This window comes from Sminthopsis crassicaudata, chromosome 5, assembly GCF_048593235.1.
Source record: "Sminthopsis crassicaudata isolate SCR6 chromosome 5, ASM4859323v1, whole genome shotgun sequence".
Taxonomy (NCBI): domain Eukaryota; kingdom Metazoa; phylum Chordata; class Mammalia; order Dasyuromorphia; family Dasyuridae; genus Sminthopsis; species Sminthopsis crassicaudata.
Genome location: NC_133621.1, coordinates 50474438 through 50501236, shown reverse-complemented (window position 1 = coordinate 50501236; position 26799 = coordinate 50474438). Strand labels below are relative to the sequence as shown.

At 35.3% G+C, this 26799-nt stretch overlaps 1 protein-coding gene across 1 annotated transcript in view; it reads right to left on the bottom strand.

The window, feature by feature from the left end:
- Window positions 1-26799, bottom strand: part of OLAH (oleoyl-ACP hydrolase) — a 58968-nt gene that overhangs the window by 17641 nt on the left and 14528 nt on the right. The window contains exons 2-3 of the mRNA XM_074266658.1: window positions 4828-4982; window positions 1747-1877 (exon numbers count right to left, since the gene is read on the bottom strand). Coding sequence (XP_074122759.1) covers window positions 1747-1877; window positions 4828-4859 — 163 coding nt within the window. The 5' untranslated portion in view covers window positions 4860-4982. The remainder of the gene's footprint in view (window positions 1-1746; window positions 1878-4827; window positions 4983-26799) is intronic.

Sequence of the window (26799 nt, the reverse complement as noted above, 5' to 3'; positions counted from 1 at the left end):
GTCAGTAATAAACTCTTTCCTCTTCATCATCCACAGACCACTTTATTGTGTACTTCTCTAACACACATATTAGAGAATTTTAAAACAGAGCATTTAAAGTTAAAAGGGATGTTAGAGATAATCCGGTCGGACTTATTCCTCTTGCAGATAGGGAATATGAGGTTCTGAGATGTTAAAGGGCTTGTCCAAGGTCACACAGATAGTAAATAGCTAAGTTGGGGCTTAAACTCCACAAGGTGGCAAAATGGTGCAATGGATAGAGTGGTGGGCCTGGAGTCAGAAAGACCGATCTTTCTGAGTTAAAATCTATCTTCAGATATTTACTAGCTGTGTGATTCTGGAGGAGACAGTGAAACTTTGCACTGCCCTGCCTCTCTTAAATCCAATTCACTTGCAAGTCAAAAACATCCCAATGTTGTTAGTCTTCACTGAGAACAAAGGAGAAATAACCATCTAGGCAAGTCACTTAACCATGTTTGCCTCAGTTTCCTCAGCTGTAAAATGAGGTGGAGAAGGAAATAGCAAACCTATCCAGTATCTCTGTCAAGAGAACACTAAACGGGAATTATGAAGATGCAGACATGACTAAATAACAGCAATTCTAATTTTTGGCTTTTCCCAGAATGCTATTCTTCTTCTCCATTTATTATATATTTCTTTAAAAATATGGTCATCAGTGTAAGTTTCACATCCTCCTGCTAGGCTAATAAGCTCCATGAGGGCAGGATGTCTTATTTAAACTTTGTACTTCTCAACACCTACCATAATGTCCTCTATGCAATATTTGTGGTAAGAAACTTTGTGAATATGCAAGAACATTTGTAAAAAAAAACCTTTGTGAATTGAACTAAAAGTTGGCACAGAAAAAGGAAGTTTTATCAGAGGGATGGAAAGAAATCATGTACTCCATGTTATCTTGTTAAAACTGAAACTTAATTTGCCTTCCATTTTTGAGGAAGTATCCAGGCCAACTATCCTTCATACTTCTGGATCCCCATTGGCTCAATCAGCCAATCTTCATGAAAATGCTTTGGATGCCTCCTCACTCTGGAAGACCTTTCATCCCTAAAGCCTCCTGCTCCCATTGGTGAGTTTTTCCTGAAAGGAGGCATTTCCTTTTTGAGGGCACTGTGTCAGGTACTTGATGAATGCTTATTGACTTAACAATTGATAACTTCCAGGAGGGTTTTTGCCACCTTTCACATTAGTATAATGCCTATGCTACTTTTGGACCAAAATGGACCCTGTGAGTTTCTCATGAGAACCTGAACTTAGCTGCCTCACACACTAGATCAAAGTGACAAGCATGGCCATAGAGTGCCCTTGCCTATTTCTGTTCTGCTTACTTGGGCATCACACCTGTAAGGTGCTTCTACAGGTAAGATCAGTTATTGTTCTCTAAAAATATTGACCGGAAAGGTCCCCTAAGCCCATTCCCACCATTGTATGTATCCTGTTATTGCTTTAGACCGTGAAAAAACATTTTTCTTGTATAACTATCTGATGATAAATAAGGAAATTACCTGTGTTCTTTTTGCTTCTGTTATCACCTGCTTGCTTTGCTAGTTACAAGAAACTCTGTGCCTCAGTTTCCCAGCACTGAATGCTTTGGAAACGTATTCCCATTTGGTCAGCTAGCTTATTAAATTCTCCATTTTAAAAGTAAATCAGTCTCTATTCACCTCAGTTTCCCTGATATTACACTACTAGTTTCAGAAACAGCAGACAATACAATAAGTTACTAACCTTCTATTGAATGATGAAACTGTTTGCCCCATTTTGCAAAATGGTTAGATCCTCCTCCTGCCCACGGGAAGCAAATCAGCTTAAAACATGCTTGGGGGTGTCTGTATAAGCAATTCACAACATTTTTTGTCCTGGGGGAGAGCAGTAAAAATATTAATTATCAAAAAAAAATCAAGATAATCACTTGTTTGTTGAACAGATTGCCTCATATTGATCCAATTTCCCATTAGAAGATTTTATAAAGTACAAAATACCTGAGTCATCTTGACCCAGGTGCTATTGCTCATAGAAGCCAATTAAGCTCCATCTCTTGTTTTTCATCGGCACTTGTTCCTCATTCCTGGAACTGGTTTGATTGAACTGCCTTCCCCCAGCCCCACCCCATCTTCTTAGACTCCCTACTTTCCTTCAAAGCTTAGTGCAGAAGACACCTCTTAGAAGAGTCTGTTTCTGATTCCCCTCGCTGATAAAGCCTCCTTTCAAATAACTCCACATTTATTCTTATTTACTTAAGCTGCAAACTGAAAATTCGAGGTTTATTTTATTTTTTTTCTTTGTGCTTCTAGCAAGTAGCAACTAGGTGGCAGTGTGCAGCATGCTGGGCCTGAAGTCAAGTAGACTTGAGATCTCAGATATTTATTACATGTGTGATCTTGGCAAGCCATTTAATCCTTGTCTCTCTCAGTTCCCTCATCTGTAAAATGGGTACTAATAGCACCTCCTTCCCAAGGTTGATGTAAGTCAGGAGAGAGCTGGGTGGACTCCTATTTACAACATCATCTAGCCTGACAGTGTGATGATGGCCAAATTGCTTCACTTCACCTCAGTTTATTCGTCTGTAACATGGGGATAATATTTGCAGTCCCTACCTTATAATTGATATAAGGCTAAAATGAGACATATAAATGTTAGTTATTTTCTTATTATGGTCTCTCAATAATGAAAGAGCTAAGATTAGGTTTTGTCCATTTCCAGTTGGATCTATACCAAAGTTGCTAAACTAAATATTTGAGTTTTCTGAGTTGTGGCCTTTAGACTGTGGGATAATATTTCTAGGTAAAATAACATATTATTGTTAACTCTTTAGACCAAGAATCCTCATTTTATCAGGGAATGACATTTAAGCTTTTCTACCAATGATTTAAAGAGGACCAGTGCTGTTGGTTCCTAGGACTCTTGGTTGCTCATACCTCCTGTTGTCGATCCATTATAATAGAACTTATATCATGACACATTATGACAATAACAATTCAACTCGATTCTGTAGAGGTTGCTTCATTCATCTTATTTGTGTCTCCAGAGCCAGAGCATGTTGTTTGGCACATAGAAAGCGCTTAACAAAAACCTAGGTGACTGATTAACTCAATTTTATGCAGAAAACATCAATAAAATGAATGAATGAATGAATAAATAAATAAATAAATGAAAATTAAGGGCTTCCTATATGCCAGGTCCTATCCTAGATGTTGAATATATAAGGAAGAACAAAAGTAACCCCTGCCCACGAGGAGCTTATATTTTTACTAGATTGATATCAATCTGTTCAACTAGGATCAAATATGAACTCCTCTTGATGGCATTTAAAGACCTTTACAATCTGACCCCAATCTATCTTTCCCAGACTCATATATAACTCCCTTTAGAGTATATACTCTAAGGTCCAGTCCACTCTGCCTCACTGTTTCTCACATATGACATTCCATTTCCCATTGTAGTGCATTTGCTTTCTTGGACTGTATTCTTTCCTCATTTCTGGCTCCTCTCTCTGCCTCTTGGAACATTCAATTTCCACCAAGTTCAAGCACCATTTTCTACATGTGCCTTTTCTTATTCCCCAGTTATTGGTGCCATTTCCTGAAAAGTAAATAATTCTGAAAAAAGGAAGGAATTGAAGAATAATGTGTCCTTCCCCTTTCCCTAATAACTTCCACCCAACACACACACACAGTGATCTAATGACACCGACTTCCTCACTATGTCTTCCACAATGATATTACTCCATCTTCTGACTCTAGGCATTTTTACAAACTTTCTCTCAGGCCTGGACATCTCTCCCTTCCCATCTTGACCCTCCCCCCCCCCAGCTTTCTTGGTTTCCATCAAGTCTTAGGTAAAATCTTACTTTTTGCAAGAAACCTTTCCTGCTCTTCTTAATACTATTACCTTCCTTCTGTCAATTATTTCTAGCTTATTCTGTAAAGATCTTGTTTATACATATCTGTGTGTCTTTTGTATATATACTGTCACCCCATTAGACTATAAGCTCCCTGAGAGCAGACTAATTTTTATCTTTCCTTATATCCCTAGAGCCTAACAAAAGGTGGTACGTAGTAAGTGCTTAATAAATGATTGACTATCCCTATCTCTGGACAAGGTGGATTTCCACCAGCAGAATGTTAAGTCTTTAGAGCAAATGCTGGTGTTTGTTCTATCTCAGTACTTTACACATTGTTGTTGAGTCATTTCAATTATCTCTGATTCTTTGTGACCCCATTTGTGGTTTTCTTGGCAAAGATATTGGAGTGGTATGCATTTCCTTTCCCAGCTCATTTTACAGTTGAGGAGGCAAAACGAGATTAAATGACTTGCCCCATGTCACACAGTTGATAAGTGTCTGAGGCTAGATTTGAAAACATGAGGATCAATTTTCTGATCCCAACCCCAGTGCTTTATCCACTGTGCTATCACCTTGCCCCACTTTACCCTTAGCAAGGGCTTCATAAATGCTTGCTAAACTGGATAGATTTGGATAAATAAATATTGTCTTACCCTTACACTGGTTTCTTTTGAACACTTTCATCATCTTTGAAACTATTGAACAATTTACTCTCAAAATCAATTTAAGTGATAAAATTTCACATAAAGCAAATATACATTCCAGGTTATTTGACAATATTGTGGACTGTTCAACCTGACTCCTTAGCAGAGAATATTGTGATGAGGTTATTTAAATCTATCATTGGCATCTAGAAGAAATAATATCTTTGAAGTAGCTGGGTTGGAAATGCTTTATACATATCATATAAAGAACAAGCAATAGTTCTGAGTACAAGAACATGTTAATTCATGATAGTGACCTACCCTATATCCTCAGCTAATTTGTTGCTTGCCATGCTGTACGGAATCGAAGGTCAGAGTAATGGCCACTTGATACCACAAGTATCTCTGTCTCTCACTTCAAACACTATTGAACAGATGGAACACTGTTCTGGATGCTCTTATCATCACTTCAACACCTACAAGAATGAGAAGTAGGTTAGAAATTACATTAAAATAACTTTTTTATGCCTAGCTTCTGTTTTGACATCACCTTCATTTCCAATTATATCCCTTTGCATATCCACAGACAGCTAGCTATCCCCTGCAATGAAAAAAAAAAAAAAAAAAAAAAAAAGATAGCATTTCAGATAAATTAATATGACCAAATATCAAGTTTGACAACATATATAATGTTTCACATACATACTCCTCCTTCTGTTTATTTTCTTTTCTTCTTCAGGGCCAAGCTTGAACATTATAATTATACAAGATTCATTTTCTTTTTTTTGTTGTTATGTTTGTTCTCCATTCATATTCTTGGAGCTATTGTATGCAGTGTTTAATATCAGTCTATGTCAGTTCAAACAAGTCTTCTTCCCATCTCACTCCTCTATCTGTCACTCCATGATGACACTAATCGATATATATACCTCAAGGAAGTCAATTGTATAACTGACTTCCAATATAGAAGCTACATTTCTGACATAGACAGTTGTATCTATCTCCTGGGTTTTAATATTATATCTCATCAAAAAACTCTTAGATGTGTGTATGGAGAAAGGAAAACGTAAAACTTTTCAAATAAAAAAATCTAAACTCCTTTGGAGCCAAATGCCTTGGGAAATGCTTAAATACTCAAATGGAACAAGAAGACGCCAGTCTTGAGTGATGAATATTCCCATCTAAATTATGTAATTCTAGTCTCTCAGTTTTCCAGTTCTTCTAGTTTCTTAATTTTCAAATTTATAGCAAAGTCAAATAAAAAATAAAGAATTGGGATGATGTTGTGGATAGAAAGGTAGTTGCAGTCAGGAAGATCTTTCAAGTCTGGCTTCTTAATTATGCTTAGACTGTGCCAACCTGGACAAGTCACTAATTTTTATATTGACTCTGCCTATCCATGAATAATTCATATTTATCCAATTATTTAAATCTGACATAGTTCTTAGGTTTGTTTTTAGCATATATACTTCCAGGTATTTTGTACTGTCTAGAAATATTTTAGATTAGTTCTCTCTTATTATCTCTTCTTGTAAAGTTCATTTGTGATATATAAGACTGTTGGTGTATTATATTGTCTGCAAAAAGAGATACTTTTTTATCTCCTTCCTTGTAAGGGGCCTTTAAATGGGTGCCACAGCGCATCGGGAGATTGAGGCCCGGAAGTAATTTCTGTGGATATTAGGACTGCCCTTGGGCGGGATCCTGGCCATATTGAGATAGCTTCGTAATGGGTGACTCTCTCGCTGATTGGCTGTGTGTGTGACCTCACAGGCCCTATGTAAGCCCACTGCAGGCAGCAAGCGCTCTCTTTAACCTGGCGTTCTTCGCCTTGGCTTCCTAGCCTGGGTGGCCAAGCCAAGATGGATAGCCAAAAGAGGTAAGGGTTTTGGTAGTGAACACATGGGTCTTCTGACCAGGTGTTCACTCGGGAACCAACAAGTCAGGGCATCAGTTAGGGCATTATGTGAGTAGGTATAATAAAGGCTTTTAAGATTACATGTGGTTGTTCTTGAGTGCGCTACCGGCTCTTAAGCTAGTAATTGTAACTGCCAGGAGAGCACGTTACAAAATGGCGCCCAACGTGGGGCACCAAATGCTGGAACTCTATCTTTCCAGAAATCAGCAGGAGTCAGGATCACTAAACGTCTTTATTCTAGCTCTTTACCGTCGCCCCCAACACCAGGTCACGAGTGCAAGTGAGCGTGAGTTCCACCACCCAAGTTTCTCTTGCTCCTCCCACACAAGTCACTTCCCTCTCTTTGTCTCACCAATCAAGTCAGCACATAACAGCTGGGGAGGGTCAACCTTAAACAAGTTAATAGGGAACCGTCCAATTGGCAATTAGTCTCACGTGCTTCATCATCCAAGTGCATTGCTCAGTTCTAGCCCTTTACATCTCCCTCTAGGATTGTGAAAAGTGCAATAGAGAATTGTGATAAGCTAGAATTGTTCTAGAATTGTGAAAAGTGCAATAGAGAATTGTGATAAGCTAGAATTGTGAAAAGTGCAATTGAGAATTGTGATAAGCTAGAATTATTCTAGGATTGTGACAAGTGCAACAGAAAATTGTAAGAAACTAGAATTGGTCTAGAACTGTGATAAATGTAACTAGAATTGTGACAACCTACCTCACTGATATTTGTTAACCAGAATTGTGATGTTTTACCTTGTTGACTTCCCACCTTAGGGTTGACATCCTACCTCATTGGCATCCAACCTCTTTGGCTTATTATCTCCTTGAGTATGACTTTGATGAATGGGTTGAACACTTGGGCCACTGTTGAGCCTGGTTCTCATTGTGATACTTCTGTTTACTGATCTGCTGCTTTGTACCTCCTTGGGCAGAACACTCTGTCATCTCATGGATCAAGTGAACTATAGCTGGTGCTAAAAGTTTAGCTTGGTGAGATGTGCTGTTCCCGCAAAACAAGAGAAAGGGAACTGTAAGGGGCCTTTAAATGGGTGCCACAGCGCATCGGGAGATTGAGGCCCGGAAGTAATTTCTGTGGATATTAGGACTGCCCTTGGGCGGGATCCTGGCCATATTGAGATAGCTTTGTAATGGGTGACTCTCTCGCTGATTGGCTGTGTGTGTGACCTCACAGGCCCTATGTAAGCCCACTGCAGGCAGCAAGCGCTCTCTTTAACCTGGCGTTCTTCGCCTTGGCTTCCTAGCCTGGGTGGCCAAGCCAAGATGGATAGCCAAAAGAGGTAAGGGTTTTGGTAGTGAACACATGGGTCTTCTGACCAGGTGTTCACTCGGGAACCAACAAGTCAGGGCAAAAGTTAGGGCATTATGTGAGTAGGTATAATAAAGGCTTTTAAGATTACATGTGGTTGTTCTTGAGTGCGCTACCGGCTCTTAAGCTAGTAATTGTAACTGCCAGGAGAGCACGTTACACTTCCTTATTTTGATTCCTTCTATTTTTTTTCTTCTATTATTGCCATTGTTAGGATTTCCAATACAATATTGATCAATATTGATGACAAGGGCATCCTTGTTTCACATCTGAATTACTGGGAAGGCTTCTAGTTTAAGCCTATGAAAAATAATGTTCTCTGATGATTTTAAGAAAAATCCATTCATTCATATATTTTCAAAAGGAGTTTGTAGGATAGGATCCCCTTTTGCTTATAATTCCAAATAACATATAATATCAGAATAAATTGATCTTTAAATCTTTAATATAATTTACTTATAAACCCACCTTGTCCTAAAGCTTTTTTCTTAGGAAGTCCACTTATGGCCTATTCTTCAGCTTTTTTAAATTGACAGATACTTTCAAAATGGGAAAATAATTTTACTTTATTTGCCATTATCAATACAACTTATGTGTAAAACCCTTAATCCTTAGTTAGCAAATCCTTATTTCAATTTTGAGAATTTATTACTAAAACAGTCAAAGCCTGAATTTCTCTGTTAAATGAATTTGAAAGCCAATTATATACATATGCATATTGTAGAGAAAACAGTCTAATCCTGTTGCTTTTCTCAACATTTATTGTTCCATTTAGCTAGAAAATGTTCACATTACATCTTCGTTTTATTATTTTATCTGATCATTTCCTCCTTTGGAGGATGTTGTCCCTATATTATAATTTGGCCACAAATACAGGCTAAAATTATAAGATGTTCATACTTGCATCCTATTATAGCAACTCAGAGATGTCCCACTGTCAATCTATTCTTTAATAAATTTAGTATTGTACTTATAAAACTTCTTGATAACAGAAATTTGCTTTAAAAGAAAAAAAAAAAAAAGAGGAGAGCGACATAGTTATAACATACCCTTAGCTCTATTTGATTCCAAGCATGAATTGTATCTGACAGTTAATCATACAGTCATAGGGCAAGGCTCAGAATTAAACAGTGGGAATTTTCCTTTTCAGAAAAGGAATAGTAAAATGGGGAAATAGCATCAAAAGGATCCTATTCAGGCTGTGCCTAAGTTGTCCCAAAACTTTTCCTGGGTACAGATATTCATCTTTAGCAGTTCCCAGATTGTAACACATGCAATTTTCTACTATTGGCTTCATAAAAGTTCATAAAACTTTCCCTCCCTATAATCAAAGCTCAAAATAATAGCCAATTATAGTCCCAGGAATTTTACCTTTAATAGCAAATTTTGTTAACCACAACTTAGCAATTGAATAGCTTTCCTGATGTTTCTCTAACAATTAACATTTTATTAATCTTTTACTCATACATAAATTAAAACTACTCATATTCTGGGGCTTTAGACATACAGTAAATACCTAATAGTTGACTCATCATTAATATGTGAAAGCTATCTTTAAACCACCTTATACTCTAGCAGAACAGCTAAGAATTTCAAATGAAAATGTACTATTATGGTAAATATTATTTTAATCTGTTTTTATAACAAAATATATCTCATTAAATATTAATATTTTCTAAGTATCTAGTTTTTAATTACATCCTTTTAAAAGCTCAATTAATGTATAACAGCATCCAGATTTAAAAGGGAAGTTTTCACTAACAGTATATCTATTATAATGGTCTTTCAAATTTCATTATATAAGAGAATTTAGAAATACAACAATAGCACAAACAATATCATGTTTAAAACATGAAACAAAACTTTAGGTGACATCAATTGCATTTCCAAATTATCACATATAAAAATCTTTGATTTCAATAATTTTGGCATTTTAAAACCACTTTGGAATTACCAGGTATGGAACAATTACATTCAATTAAAGAAATAATAATAATATAGTGTTCAGCATATGCCAGGATTAACAAAGAGAGGGAAAGGGTCTCTGACCTAGGGGGGTTACAAGGAACACTTTCAGAGACATGAGGTATTGGGGACAAAAGGCACAAGGAAAGGTCAAATGACATAGTGACCTCTAATTTGTGGAGCAGATCACATCCTAGTAAATAACTAGGGGCTTTGTGACCAGGATAAAGGGATAAAATGTGCTAATCCCTTCAACAAAAAAGAAGGAAGAGGAATGGTCTTGTTAGTAATTCCCCACAATTGAGAAATAGTCATGACACCGGTGGAGGGGAATGGGAAAGGCTGAGGGGTTTACTAAAATCCCCCTCCTTGTGCCATGTCTTCTGCTAAACTTCCCTGAAGCCATGTCATGTTGAGTGATTAGGTTGTAGGAAGAGTCTCTTAATACTTTCTGAGGCACTTTTCACTTTTTTTTCCCCAGCATCTACCCTAATCTTCATTTTGCATTCTATCTTCTAGTAACCAGGGATTTGTGTTTGTTTTACAGTAAAAACAAGTCCCTTTAATCAACAAGAGATGCAAGATAGGAGCATACTTTCTTTTCCTAATGCTGCAAAAGGGATGTAGGGAGAGACAGGATGTTACAAGGAAAAAACTTCTTTTTAACATTATTAAGATCTTTTTCACTGATAATCATCCTCCTCCATTAGGGTGACTGTTATATTCTTGAGGAGGTACCCCATAGCAGAATGTTGCCAATAAAAAAGTTTAATTTGTTTAGAGATGGGCAGGCAAAGATTTTAAACAAAACAGGATAAGGCTGAAATGTCAAAGAAGAGATTGGTTTACCTAATTTTTTTCCTTTCTTCATTTTGGGATTAATTTCAAACTAGCTACCTTCTTTCATTTTTCTAGAACAATGAAACTGTATGTCTTATTCTTCAGGAGAAATATAATCTAAATAACATTTTCTTATTAAAAACTTTATAAAATTTAATCCTAATTTTCTTTAAATCAAATTCTACAGAGTGGTACCCCAAAACTTATTAAGATAATCATACTGGAGCTATGGGTAGTACCCAAGTCTCCTGATATCCCCTTCAAAGTATTTCCACTTTCACAGGAAGGTGGGATCATAAATTCAGTGCTAAAAGGGACCTCAAAAACCATTTAGTCAGAAATCATTACTTTAGGGGGCAGCTAGATGGCATAGTGGAGAACATCGACCTTGGAGTCAGGAGGACCTAAATTCAAATCTGATTTCAGACACTTAACATTTACTAGCTGTGTGATTCTAGGGAAGTCCCTTAATACCAATTGCCTTGCCAAAAATAACAAGAAAAAAAATCCAACAATATTAAAAAATACAAAAAAAGAAATCATTATTTTATATAAGGAAAACTGAGATCCAGAGATGTTTACTGACTTATTACATATCACACAGGAAATATAGTGGTAAAGCTGGAATGTAAATCCAGGGTCTGGATGGCTATTGGGCAAATTATTTTTAACTTCTCTGGGTCTTAGTTTCTTGATCTGTAAAATAAATGGGTTGACTAGATGGTCTCTAAGGACTTCTCTACATCTAAATCTATGATTCTATGATCCAATGATTCCAGGTTCACAGCTTTTGTCCATTATACAACTTCTAGGAACTTAGCACATTGTTTTTCTCACATGTGAACCATTATGTCATCTCTAAAACTTTCTATAAAGTTTACATGAATATTAACTTAATGGCATAGAATGAGAATTGAGGATAGTAATTAGAATTAATCAATAAAATAGTATTGTCATGAGTTAGAGATTAGTGCTATATCTTGAATTAAACATATGAAAACTATATCAAAGAATAGGAGGTAATTTATATTAAAGTAATGCAAAATTAATTTAAAATTTAAAAATCTATTTAAATTTTTGAAATCATGATTTTAGGCATCCTGGGAAAATGTTTTAATTTGAGAAAAATATACTAGAACTAGAATAATCCCTAACATGATGTGATGGTGGTGGCCATAGCTCATTGGGCAGTAGATATTTATTTGAATGTTGAATGTCATTATGTTAATGTGTTTATGTTGAATGTTGAAGAGTTATTTTGGTAGCCATATGACAAAGTACATAGAGTGAAAAGGACTTGAATTCAAATCTAGACACTAGTCATGTGATTCTGAGTAAGTTATTTAAGCCTCTACTTGCCTCAGTTTCCTTATCTGTAAAATGGAGATAATATTTAGGACCTAGTTCCCAGGAACAAATGAAGTGATATTTGGTACAATTTTTTAAAGTGCTATATAAATGCTAATGGTTGTTTATTTGTTATTTATAAAAATGGGTGGGAAATCCCAAATATAGGATGGAGAATTAACAAAGCAAAGAACACTATGAACTTACAATGGTGGTTAGTACTGTGTCAAGTTTTGCTTGAAACTAAGATTTTCTAAATCAGAAAGTGCTTCTAAAAGTGGCTGACCTTTACGTATTGCTATTGGGAAAAAAATTAGAAATCATAGTTGAAAATCATGTTAAACAACTAAAAATTTCAAATAGATATTTATTATGTGACAGGAATCATCAAGAAACTTGCTTCAAGTTTCCACTAAAAACATGATCCTTTTGTCAGGTTGCCTCCAAAAATTAGTTCTTGATTTTTTTTATTTTTTATTTTATTTTTTTTATTTTTTTATTGCTGTTGAGGTAATTGGGGTTAAGTAACTTACCCAGGATCACACAGCTAAGAAGTGTTACGTGTCTGAGACCAGATTTGAATTCAGGTTTTCCTGACTTCAGGGCTGGTGCTCTATCCACTGCACCACCTAGTTGCCTCGACATATACTCCGTCCTTCCCTCCCTCTCTCCTTCCTTCCTTCCCTCCCTCCCTCCCTCCTTCTTCTCTCTCCTTTTTCTTTCTTTTTTTCCCCTTCCTTCCTTCCTTTCTTCCTTCCTTCCTTCCAGACCCCATTTGAGATTTTTTTGGCAAAAATACTGGAGAGGTTTGTCAATTCCTTCTCTAGGTGAGAAAATTGAAGCAAACAGGTAAAAAAATGACTCATCCAGAATCACCCAGCTAGTAAGTGTCTGAGGACAGACATGAACCCAGCAAGATGAGTCTTCCTGATTCCAGGCTTGGCACTCTATCCACTGTGCCACTTATAAATTAAAATTTCCTAAACTGTGTCAGTTCAGGGAATTTCCTTCCCATCCTATACTAATAGAATCACAAGTCTAGACAAAAACAAAACTGGCATTTGCCTTTTCAGTCTTGTTTCTTATACTTTCTCTTCACTTACTTCCTATTCTAGTCAACCTAGCCTCTTAGCTATTCCACTGATGCTTTTTTGCATGTATATCCTCTATGTCTGGGATGCTCTTCACATATTAGTTTCTTATTTTAAATCCCTGCACAGGGGCCATTTCCTACATGAGGCTTTTTCTAGCCTCCCCAGCAGCCAGGGCTCTCTTTATGAAATTACTTTGTATTTACTTCTCTGTTCTAATCTCCCATGGTACAAAAACCAAGTGAACAAATATTCCTAAGAGACAGAGAGCAGCTGGAGCCAGGAATCCTGATTCCTGTTATAACTTTTATTGTGACAACATGGGATAACAATTGGACCTTTTCTAAAAGGACTGAGCTTCCCTAAAAGAGCTCAGACATCCCAGGAAAGGAATCAAAGCTGAGAAACAATACTTTTGAATGGGAAAATTTCTAACATTTTGATGGTCATAGCATATGCAGTTGCTTACATACATAAGACTACATACACACACACACACACACAAATATATCACACTTGGTCTACATATAGGCTATACACACACACATATATAAAATACCCAGCTTACACATAGATCATATATAAACCACATATATGATCTATGTGTAAGCTGAGTATGATTTTCCTTCTAATTGGAATATGCTGTCGAAAATGTTGCATCTTGAAGTGGATATCTTCAACATAAAGAAGATCCAACTCATTTCCAGTTGATCAATGATGGACAGAAACAACTACACCCAGAGAAGGAACACTGGGAAGTGAATGTAAATTGTTAGCACTACTGTCTGTCTACCCAGGTTACTTATGCCTTCGGAATCTAATACTTAATGTACAACAAGAAAATGGGATTTACACACATATATTGTATCTGGGTTATATTGTAACACATGTAAAATGTATGGGATTGCCTGTCATCGGGGGGAGGGAGTGAAGGAAGGGGGGATAATTTGGAAAAAATGAATACAAGGGATAATGTTATTAAAAAATTGCTCATGCATATATACTATGGAAAAAAATTCTAAATAAAAAAAATTTAAAAAGAAAATGTTGCATCTTTTCAGAAAATAGGAGTTCCTTAACAGCAGAGACAATTTTAATCTCTACAATTTCAATGATTAGTCTAGTGTCTCACACACAATAGGTGCTAAATAAATGTACATTAAACAGAATTTTAAGGCAGATGTTTTTCAAGAGAAGTTTGGGGTATAATAGTCAACTGTGAAATATCTGGCATGTGGATTCAAATTAATCCAACTTGATTCAACTCAAAAATATTTTATAAGCATAAAGTATAAACAGAGCAGTGTGCTCAGTTACAGGAGGTATGATGTTTAAATAAGATGAAGTCTCTACCTTTATGGAACATCCAGCATGAAAGACATGACACATTCTTTAAAACAAAACAAAACAAAACAAAAAATCTATGATGAAAAGAGATAGTAGAGAGTGAATGGAACTTGGAGGCAGTTCAAACTAATATGTATTTATTAAATCTCTACTAGATGCAAGACATCGTTAGAAGATTTGGATTTAAATTCTTCCTCTATTATATACTATTTTTCCAATCTTGGTAAATTACTTTGGATCTTATACTGTTTCCTCAGCCTTAAAATGAGTGTTAGATTGGACTTTTTGGTAGAAATCTGCTATCTGCTTGGCAAATGTAATTAAATAAACTAGCCTCACCTTTAATAGAAGACAGAAAAAAGAAGATCCAACTCACTTCCAGTTGATCAATGATGGACAGGGGTAGCTGCACCCAGAGAAGAAACACTGGGAGGGGAATGAAAATTGTTAGCACTAATATCTGTCTGCCCAGGTTGCACGTACCTTCGGATTCTAATGTTTATTGTGCAACAAGAAAATGATATTCGCACACATGTATTGTACCTAGACTATATTGTAACACATAGAAAATGTATGGTATTGCCTGTCGTCGGGGGGAGGGAATAGAGGGAGGGGGGGTAATTTGGAAAAATGAATACAAGGGATAATATTATAAAATATATATATATATATATATAAAATAAAAAAAAAATAGAAGACAGAAAAAGTGCTATAAATAACCATTGCCTTGTTCAGGAGCCTCCTGAATGATAAATAGAAGTAATAATGAGCAGGTTGCCCCAAGGATTACTAGTTAAGAATGACAAATGATTGAAATCTAAACTTTCAGAATAGAAAGAACGCGTACTCTGATGTTGGAAGATCTGAGTTCTGATCCTTTCTGTGTAATCTTGATTAATTTAATTTCCCTGGGCCTCAGTTTCCTCATATGTAAAATGATTGGATGAGATGCTTCTGACATTCTTTCCAGATCGAATTGTACAATCTTTTTAATTAATTAAGGTATAGGGGGAATAGGGAGTGTTGTAGTGTTATATGACATATGGGACTCACCTTTCTGTCACCCATTTTACTATTCTATTTAATTTACTAGCATATGGTCTTTTAGATATGAAGATAAGAATGCTTAATGGATGCCTCACCACTCTCTAGGCTTTAAGGAAAAATGGAGTGCTTTTTTTGGACAAAAAAAACAAAAAAAAAAAAAACAAAAAAAAAACAACACAAAGGGAAAAAAGAATCGAATAGGGGGGGCATCATAACCTTGGTCAAGAAGTTAGAAGGTGGAACAAAGTGACACAGAGTAGAGGTGGAGGGGAACCTTTAACACCAAGTAATTGATATATTCTTTTGCTAAAGAGGGAAAAACTGGACTTTTCAGGAAAAAGCAGTTGCTTCTCTTCCTGGTATAAGTAAATGATTTTTAAAAAATTACGCTTAACAGTTCATTTGTCTGGGGCATAAGTCTATATCTGAGAAAAACAGTTGCTGAATAAAGTATATCTCAATAAGTTCACTTATCTGGGGCCACAAATCTGTTCAGAATTCTAAGAGAAGCAGTTTTTAAAGTGATATCTGACTCAGAATTCTGAAACCGCTCAAGTACATTCAAATGTAACAAGCTGTAGAATCCTGGAGGGAAAACACAATATGATTTAGTGATATATAGATGAAGAATCGAAGAACTTCTAGGTCAACAATTTAAAAAATATTTTATGTTATTTGACATATTTTATATTATATATTTATATTCATTATATGTTTATATCATAACTGTCCTGTAATTATAAGACAAATATAATTTACTGATCGTAGACAGAAGATAAGATTTGGTTAGTAATTATAAGGGTAGGGTCCTTTGCAGGGAGGACTGAGTTTGAACCTAGAAAGATAAGAGAAGTGAAAAGATAGATTTCACAATTGTTTTAAAGAAATTATAATTTTCTTTCTGTATAATTGCACCTGTAATTACTGATAGATAGGAAGGAAGAAAACTCCCACAAAGGAATATGTCTCAAAGAATTTTGCTAACTTTAAGACAAAGATTTATCTTCTCTTCCTAAAAGAACATAATACCACTTCAATTGAAACAATTAAAAACACATTTATTAAATGTCTACTATATTCCAGGAACTGTGCTAAGCTAAAATATGGCATTCACAAAACCTGAAGATGGAAATGATGGATACAACAATGAGGAACGAGTTCAGTTGAACCGAGGAATAGCTCTGCAGCAGAGAATCAGAGAAGTAACTCAGGATCACCTAGCATGGCTGAAGACATTGTGCCCAATCAATTAATTCAGTGTTAACAATTGAACTTGTCTGTTCAACACAAGAAGCTATGTTACTTTAAAAAAATGTTTATGGACATGTTCTGAGATTAAAAGAAACCACCAAGTTTATAGCTTCAGAGTTGGGAGTAATGCTAAGCAAATAGTTTTTCCTTACTTATGTGCCTCCTTGGTAAGCTTTTGTAAATATGTATTCACTGTTGATGCAAGATACTAACTGTATTGATGGAAAAATAAAGTTTATTTATTGAGTGTCATGTATTTATTATTCTTCTATCTGCCTTAAATTAGTACCTGAGGTGTTATTATTCTTTTCTTCTTGTTGTTAAGTAAATAGCTATGTTTAAGGTAGAACATATCACTGGGAATATCTATGTTTGTGTAAATGGAAATATATTAGCAGGAGTGGAGAGTTATAATAGTAAATAAGAGGGGTGTATCATCCACAATAGGTTTTCACTATGGTTCTGAGAAAATTTGAGTGTATCACATGGGAGTCCTTTTCTGGAAACCCAGACTGGTCAGTGTAAGGGCAAATTGGGGTAAGCGATCCAGCCATAGAATGATTTTGGGTTCTTTGCTAGAGGCATGTCACACAAGTATTATTCGAGAAATAATAATATGCATATCATCCATGAAGTGTCAGAAGAAGAAGAACTGAGTAGTGATTGTTGCAACAGTAGTTACTTAATAGTAACACAAGAAAGGTGTTATCTTCTTGGGGCATTTGCCCTAGATGAGACTGGAAACCTTCTAAGATTTGTTGCATTTGATTATGAGTGATAATCTAAAATAATTCACAAAGAGACAAATATATATATATGTATATATATATATATACACATATATATATGTATGTATACACACACACACACACATGAATTTCATGTTTGCTTATGCATGATTTCTTTCCCAAATACTTACTACTGGGCGAATAAGAAAATGGTACCCAACTGAATAGATTTGCATAGGAAAACATACAATAAAGATAAAAGATGCACCTCAAATATCTATCAGCTACCTCAGTTCACCTTGTATGTGATCCTACAAGATTATATTTCACTATTTTGTTGCATTTGTGAATATGTGTGCGTATGTATATATAATTGCATACATGTATATATGTATGTGTGTATAGCACCTCTAATTCAATATCCCAAATAAGTCTAAACATCATTATTCAAAATGCCAAGGGGTACAGGAACCTACAAAATCTTAGTAAGGATCATAAAATATAGGGAAAGAAATTAAAAGTTTAGGGCAGGGAAGGCTTTATGTCAAGGGACCCCTTTAGCAGGCAGGTGAAGCTAGAATTGTGATACTTATGGATGCCTTCTTCGAATAATGTTTTTAAAAGCATTGAATAAGGAAACCACTTATATTGAAGTGCAATTATCAGAGTGCATGTTCAGTTTATGAGAAATGGCTCAGTCCAAGAAACTATTATTCCTCCCCCCATAATTCCTAATAGATATACTTAAGGGCCTGTATACAATACAAGTTAGAATTTAAGAAGTATAAGAACAGGTTCAAATTTCTCTCTGCGTTGGTTAAGTGAAGAGAGCAATTATTTTCAATAATCCTTTAGATATGTGTATGTTAAAAACAATAATCTACTTAAGGCATTGCCTTTATTGTCAAATCATTTCTACCCCCCTCCAAGAAATAGTTAATGAGCAAATAAAAGATGGTTATATGGAAAGCCCCTTGAAGATATGGTAAGTATCCCTAATTTAAAGTCCATATAGTGTCTTGTACATAGATTTATTAATTGGTAAATATTTTTCATTAAATTGATTGTAGCCTGCTGATCTATGAAAACATACTCTAAATGCCAGCTCCTAGGTCTTTTGTTGTCACTGCAAACACAGCTTCCTTGAACTGATTAAATAGATCTAATCCTATTATGAAGTTCCCTTTCACTCGGTTGGGGGGGGAGGAGTGGCAGATAATGACTTCTACAAAGTACCATCTGTTCCAGTGCCTATGGAGAGAGAGAGAGAGAGATAACCTTCAAGGCATTTAAACTTGCTGAGTTGCCAGGGGCCTAGGCCTTCAAAGGGTAGAGGACTGTCATGGGAAATGTGTTTATATAAAGGAGAGATTTGAAGGCTATTTTACTACACTTTTCTCAAACCTTAAATAGGAAAATAATTCTTTTGAGAATATGCTGCATTGCCTCTGATTTGATTCTCATCACCTGTTAAGCTCCATTTAGATAGCACACAGGAAATCATCCCCATAGGCTGGAGTGAAATATTGCAATATTGGTAATCCAATTGGAATAGCTAATTCCTTCTGTGGAGTTGGGGATTTTTAAATAATAATAAATGAGGAAGAGGACATAAAATCTATGAGTTTATCTAAGTTACTATTCAACAGGTTTGAATCAATTCATAAAAATTACATTATAATATGTACCCAAAATATTTCCAGTATTCTGTTAGGCACTCAGGGGTAGATTAAAAAAAATAATAATAAAAGGCATGGTCCTCAGATAAAATTAACTTGGATTCTAGTTGGGAAGAAAGGAATTAAATAATTGGATAAAAAAGTTTTTCTAGGTAGCATGTTTTCTTTTTTTGAAAAAAAAATTTTAAACTGGGAATTTGTTAGACCATATAGATATAGGTTTGATATTTATATATGTGTTTACATTAACATATATAAAAACAATAGACACACACACACATACCCTATACTACAGAGAGCTGGCCTTAGAGTCAAGGATGACCTAGATTCAATTCCTTATACTTACAGTAAAGTCATTTAAAGTTCTTTGTGTCTCAAGGCAATTTTGTAATTTAAAAAGGAAGGAGTGCTTTACTCCCATGAATTCACAGGGCTGGACTTTTAAAAATATACACATATTGGATTTTAGTAATGTCTCTGCAACCCATACTTTCTTTTCCACACTCTTATTTTAAGCCAGGAATTCTAAACCTGGGAATCTGTAAGATTAAAAAAAAAAAAAAATTAGTAGATGTACTTCAACATAATTGGTTTCCTTGTAATTGTATGTCTTTTATTTTAAGCACTGAAGAACATTATTCTGAGAAAGGATTTTTTAGGCTTCAGCACACTGACCCAAGTGTCTCAGGCATTTATCACATTACTTGATTTTAAATAATAATAAATCCATTCAATACTTTCAAGTATAGTTTTGAGATTATCTATATCTATATCTATAATCTATATCTATATCTATCTATATCTCTATATGTGTTCTGACTTGATTGACATATTGGGGAACAAATTGAACATGACATGAATTTCATGTATGCTTATGCATAATTTCTTTCCCAAATACTACTGGGTGAATAAGAAAATGGTACCCAGCTGAATAGATTTGCATAGGAAAACATACAATAAAGATAAACATGAACCTCAAATATCTATCAGCTACCTCAGTTCACCTTGTATGGGATCCTACAAGATTATGTTTCGCTTTTTTGTTGCATTTGTGAATATGTGTGTGTATGTATATATAAATGCATACATGTATATATGTATGTGTGTATAGCACCTCTAATTCAATATATCAAATAAGTCTAATTATTCAAAATGCCAAGTGGTACATGCAAAAATAAAGCTATAAGTATTAAGGAGAAACTTGAAATAAAGTATTTTAAAAGAAATAATAGAACTTGTGATATCTCATGAGCAATAAGCACAAAGGAATCTAGATTATAGAACTAGATAAACAATAGAAGTGTCTATTGCTTAAAGTGCAGTTTATTCCATTTCCCTTATAAGAACTGGTTTCTATTGTGCAATTTTAAATAGCATAGTGAGTTTTAGAATTGATATGTCTCATATAGCAGAATTGAACATGTTTTAAAAATAATATATAACATTTATGTAACACTTTAGGGCATACAAAGTACTTTATATCTACTATCTCATTTGAGCAATTATTCATAATTTAATATCATTGTAATGCCCTCTAAATTAGCTAATCGCATTTTATGCTTAAGCATATCTTTTTTTCTTTCTTCTTTCTTTTTTCTTTTTTTGCTGAGGCAATTGGGGTTAAGTGACTTGCCCAGGGTCACACAACTAGGGAGTATTAAGTGTCTGAGACCAGATTTGTACTCAGGTCCTCCTGACTTCAGGGGGTGGTATTCTATCCACTGCACTACCTAGCTGCCCCAGAATATCCTTTTGAAAATTCTATAGATGAAGTCAATGTATATACTGGCATACTTCTGTTTTCTCTGCTTTGCATTATTTTGTATATATTTTTTCACATTTTCTTAGCTTTTCTGTACTTATTAATGACTATTTAGCAACTCCATTACATTGGCTTATATTTCACTGCTTCAATGGACCTATGAGTTCATCTATGGGAGTGGGGTATCACCCCTACAACTCACTTTTTAATCCATTTGAACCTCTTCACCTCCTCTCCTCCAGACTATAATAAAGTGACCTTTCTCCTCAACAAAATCATCCCTTCTAATTGTACCCATGATCCTCTTTTCATTTAGTTCATTACCTCACCAATCTTTAATCTCTCCTTTTCAACTGGTTCTTAGCTACATACTAATATGCTTAAGTCTTTTCCATCCTTAAAAACAACTTCATTTGTATGTCCCCAAATTATACTATTGGGGCAGCTAGGGGGCGCAGTGGATAGAACACCAGCCCTGAATTCAGGAGGACCCGAGTTCAAATCTGGTCTCAGACATTTAATACTTCCTAGCTGTGTGACCCTGGGCAAGTCACTTAACCCCAGCTTTGGGGGGAGCGGGGAGAGGAATTATACTATAAAACAATTATCAAGACAATTTGGTACTGGGTAAGAAATAAAAAGGTTGATCAGTGAACAGATTAGGCATACATTACACAGAAGCAAACAAACACAGTAGTAGCCCACTGTTTGATAAACAAGAAAAATCCAGTTAATGGAGCAAGAATTCATTATTCAACAAAAACTGTTGGTAAAATTAGAAAGCACTCTAAACAAAACTAGGTATTGATCAACAACTCACTCTGCATCTAAAGATAAATTCCAAATAAATACTTGACTTAGACATAAAGGGTGCTAGCATAAATGAGTTGAAGGAGCAAATGAAAAAATACCTGTTAAATTTATATTGGGGAAGAGCTCATGACCAAAGAGATAGAAAGAATTACAAAAATTTAAATGGGCAATTTTGATTATCTAAAATTAAAAAGGTTTTGCCCAAGCAAAACTAAATCAGCTAAAATTAGAAGATAAGCAGATAAAGAGAAAAATCTTGGCAGCAAGTTTCTTTAAGATCTTTTCCCTAAGATGTAAGGGGAAATAGGGGTAGCTAGGTGGTATAGTGGATAGAACACCAGCCCTGAAGTCAGGAGGACCTGAGTTTAAACGCAAGGGCAGACACTTAACACTTCCTAGCTGGGTGACCTTGCTCAAATCACTTAACTCCAATTGCCTGTGGGGGGAGAGGGGAAGATGTAAGGGGAAGTGATTCAAATTTATAAGAATAAGATTCATTCTCCAATTGCTAAATGGTCAAAGGTTATGAATAGGCAGTTTTCAGAGGAATATGTCTGAGTTATCAATATCCATATCAAATTAATATAACTTGAAGTTTCTATCTCATACCCATCAGACTGACACGACTGACCAAAAAAAGAAGAAAATGATGAATGCTGGAAGAATTGTAGAAAAACAGGTATATTAATACAATGCTGAAGAAATTGTGCACTGCTGTAGTGTGGCGACCACCTTAGCACCCTGGGTACCTTAGAATCAGCCAGAGTCAGGATAAGCAAAAGTCTTTATTCTTGGTCTTTAGCAGTAAAAGTGAAGAGTGTAGATGCATAGGATCTCTGTGATCTAGTCTCACAGCCTAGTCTCTCGGAAAGAAGTGTCCTTGGCTAGTCTCACTGTACCTTCTAGTCCCTCCCACAATACTCTGTATACACCAAATGATTGGACCAGCACAGGATAATGGGAAGGGCCATTTTCCAAGCATATTCTTATAGAGTATTGTCCAATTGGTAATTAGCCTTAAGTGCTTGATTGTCTGAGTTCAGTGCATTGACTCAAGAGTTTTAGCCCTTTATTCTGTAGCCCATCAAAAAGCTCTTAAACTCTGCATAGCCTTTAATTCAGTGATACCACTAATAGTTCTACATCCCTAAAAAAATCAAAGATTGAGGAACAAAATATTAATGTACAAAAATATCAATACTATCTTTTTATGATAGCAAAGAATTAGGAAATGAGAGGATGCCTATTAGCTGGGGAAAGGCCGAGCAAGATATGGTATATAAATGTGATAGATTACTATTGTGCTATAAGAAATGATGAAATCTTCAGAGAAAGCTGAAAATATTTCTGGGAGCTAATGGAGAATAAAATTAATAGGACTAGGAGAACAATTTATATATTAACAACACTATTGTAAAAAAAATAAAATGGGCAGCTAGGTGGCACAGTGAATAGAAGGACTTGTGTTCAAATCTAGCCTAAGATACTTCTTGACTATATGATTTCGTGCAAGTCATTTAACCTTATTTGCCTCAGTTTCCTGTAAAATTTGTAAAATGAGTTGGAGAAGGAATTGGCAAACTACTTCAGTATCTTTGCAAAAAAAAAAAAAATCCAAATGAAGTCATGAAGATTTGGATACAACTGAAATGACTCAACAAAAATAAGAACAATAGACTTAGGAGCTCTAATGACCAATTACAATTCCAGAGAATTCCTGATAAAACAACATACTACTGAACTTCTGATAGAAATGATGGGTTTAGAGTACAGATTGAATTCTCCCTCCCTCTTCTCCCCATCTCCTTGTTCCACTCTCCCTGTCCTCCTCTCCTCTTTTCTCCCCTCTCCTCCTGTCTCCCTTTCCCCACTTCCTCCTTTCCCCCACCTCTCCCTTTTGATATGAAAGATATGAGAATTGGTTTTGCTTGACTATGCAAGACTGTTATAAAGATTTTGTTTTTCTTTTATTTTTAACAGTGAAAAGGAGGATGGAAGTGGAAGAAAAAATAGATTTTTATGAAAATAAATTTAATTACATTTAAAATTCTGCACTTGAAACAAAAAAACTTGCAAAATATATAGGACTCAAGATATCAAGATACAATCAAGACTTTATATAGATGAAATAATAAAAATGTTCCTTGAAAAAAATAATGATGTTAATCAAGGTATCAAATTTACATGAAACTCACAACACCCTCTGGACTTGAACCAGATTAAAATGTAATTGAAAAAGATTTAGCAAAATAAGTAAAAATACAAAAAAATATATAGTTAATGTTAATATATGGATTTCTAAGTCAATATGCACCTGAAGAGATCCTTATATGTGGTTTAGTAGTCTCTGTCTCTATTAGAGTTTATTATGATAAAACTGATTAAGAAAACTAGAGTTTCATGAGAAATAATTCTATATAAGCAGGAAAGGGAGGGAATAGTAACTCCAGATATCAAATGATTGCTTTACAGCTTTAAGGCATAAAGAAATATTCACTTAAAATATTTGCTAATAAAATATTAATTTAAAAATAGAAAAAGTAAATAAACAGAACAGATTATATAAGAATGAATTAGAATCGAATGAATCCAAAAAGCCAGTTTTTCATAAACCTGACAACTCAAATTCCCTGAGGGAAGATCTCCCTCCTTTGACAAGAACTTCTGTGAAAGCAGTTTGACAGGAATTAGATTTAGAAGATCTTAAACTGCATAGCACATTAAGATAAAATTGATAAGCCACATTAATTTTAAGTTCATAGATTTTTTTTTTAAATAAATAAAATAGAGCCAGATCAGGTATTTTTCATAGCAATGGTTAGGAGGATAATTCTTAACTAAAAAAGATAAAGGCAATCACAAAAATTAAAATAAATTATTTTGATTACAATAAATTAAAAAACTTTTTCACTAATAAAATTAATACAACAAAGGAAATGGTCACCTAGTATCAAGTTCAAGCTTGCTTGAAAATTAATCATCTCTTCAACATTCCTAATAAAGAATTCATTTAGCCTATGTCTGGGGACCGCAAAAGAAAAGAAGAGCAAAGAAGGAAGGAAAGAGAGGAAGGAAGGAAGGAAGGAAAGAGAGGAAGGAAGGAAGGAAGGAAAGAGAGGAAGGAAGGAAGGAAGGAAAGAGAGGAAGGAAGGAAGGAAGGAAAGAGAGGGAGGAAGGGAGGGAGGAAGGGAGGGAGGAAGGGAGGGAGGAAGGGAGGGAGGAAGGGAGGGAGGAAGGGAGGGAGGAAGGGAGGGAGGAAGGGAGGGAGGAAGGAAGGGAGGAAGGAAGGGAGGAAGGGAGGGAGGAAGGGAGGGAGGAAGGAAGGGAGGAAGGAAGGGAGGAAGGAAGGGAGGAAGGAAGGGAGGAAGGAAGGGAGGAAGGAAGGAAGGAAGGAAGGAAAGAGAGGAAGGAAGGAAGGAAGGAAAGAGAGGAAGGAAGGAAGGAAGGAAGGAAAGAGAGGAAGGAAGGAAGGAAGGAAAGAGAGGAAGGAAGGAAGGAAGGAAAGAGAGGAAGGAAGGAAGGAAGGAAGGAAAGAGAGGAAGGAAGGAAGGAAGGAAAGAGAGGAAGGAAGGAAGGAAGGAAAGAGAGGAAGGAAGGAAGGAAGGAAGGAAGAAAAGAAGGAAAGAAATCTATTATTTATTGTGTCAGTCATTCAACTTTTGGATAGTTCTAATTACTTAAAAAGTTGCTCTTTAAATCTGGAATTATGCCCAAAAAGTTATCAAACTGTGCATACCCTTTGACCCAGCAGCGCTACTACTGGGATTATATCCCAAAGAAATACTAAAGAGCGGAAAGAGACATATATGTGCCAAAATGTTTGTGGCAGCTCTTTTTGTTGTAGCTAGAAACTGGAGGATGAATGGATGTCCATCAGTTGGAGAATGGTTGGGTAAATTGTGGTATATGAAGGTTATGGAATATTATTGCTCGGTAAGAAATGACCAGCAGGAGGAATATAGAGAGGCCTGGAGAGACTTAAATCAACTGATGCTGAGTGAAATGAGCAGAACCAGAAGATCACTGTACACTTCAACAACAATACTGTATGAGGATGTATTCTGATGGAAGTGGAAATCTTCAACATAAAGAAGATCCAACTCACTTCCAGTTGATCAATGATGGACAGAGGTAGCTACACCCAGAGAAGAAACACTGGGAGGGGAATGAAAATTGTTAGCACTAATATCTGTCTGCCCAGGTTGCATGTACCTTCGGATTCTAATGTTTATTGTGCAACAAGAAAATGATATTCGCACACATGTATTGTACCTAGACTATATTGTAACACATGTAAAATGTATGGTATTGCCTGTCGTCGGGGGGAGGGAATAGAGGGAGGGGGGGTAAATTGGAAAAATGAATACAAGGGATAATATTATAAAAAATATATATATATATAATTTAAAAAAAAAAAAAAAAGTTGCTCTTTAAACAAAGTCTAAATCATTCTCCTAATTCTGCTATTTGAGGCCAAGTGGAAAAAGTCAAATTTACACACATCAGCTAATCAAAAGTTTTAAGACTGATATATTCTCCTTAGATCTTCTCTTCACTAGGGTGAATATCTTATATGATACATATTGTTTCTTCATATATGATGTAAGCTCTTTGAGCTCTGGGACTATTTTATTTATATCTCTGCATTGCCAATAACTCACGTGATGCTTGACATATGAAAGGCAATCAATTCATCCATATTGCTTGATTGATATGATATTATCAAAGAACCCTTCACCATTCTAGTATCCTTCCTCTGGAAGTTGTACAGCTTTTCATATGTCATTCGTAAAATGTAGGATCCAGAACTGAAAATACTACTCTAGAACTGAAAACACTACTCTAGATATTGGCTTTTGTACTGTCATCTTCCTTTTCTTAAATTTTTTAATTTTAACCATTCTGTGCTTCTCTGAATAAAATCTAATGTCATATTTGGTTTTTGGCTGCTGTATCACAGTATTGACTTATTTTGAGCTTTTGGCCCACTAAAATCCCCTGATTTTTCAGATGAACTTATTTGGCCATGTTTCCTCCATACTGTATCTCTATAGTTGACTTTTTGAATCAATGTATAATTTATCCCTATCTTCATTTATCCCCATTAACTTCATTTTCTTAGATTCCAATCTATCCAGATATTTTTGAACACTAACCTTCTAATCTTTCATTTATTTTTCT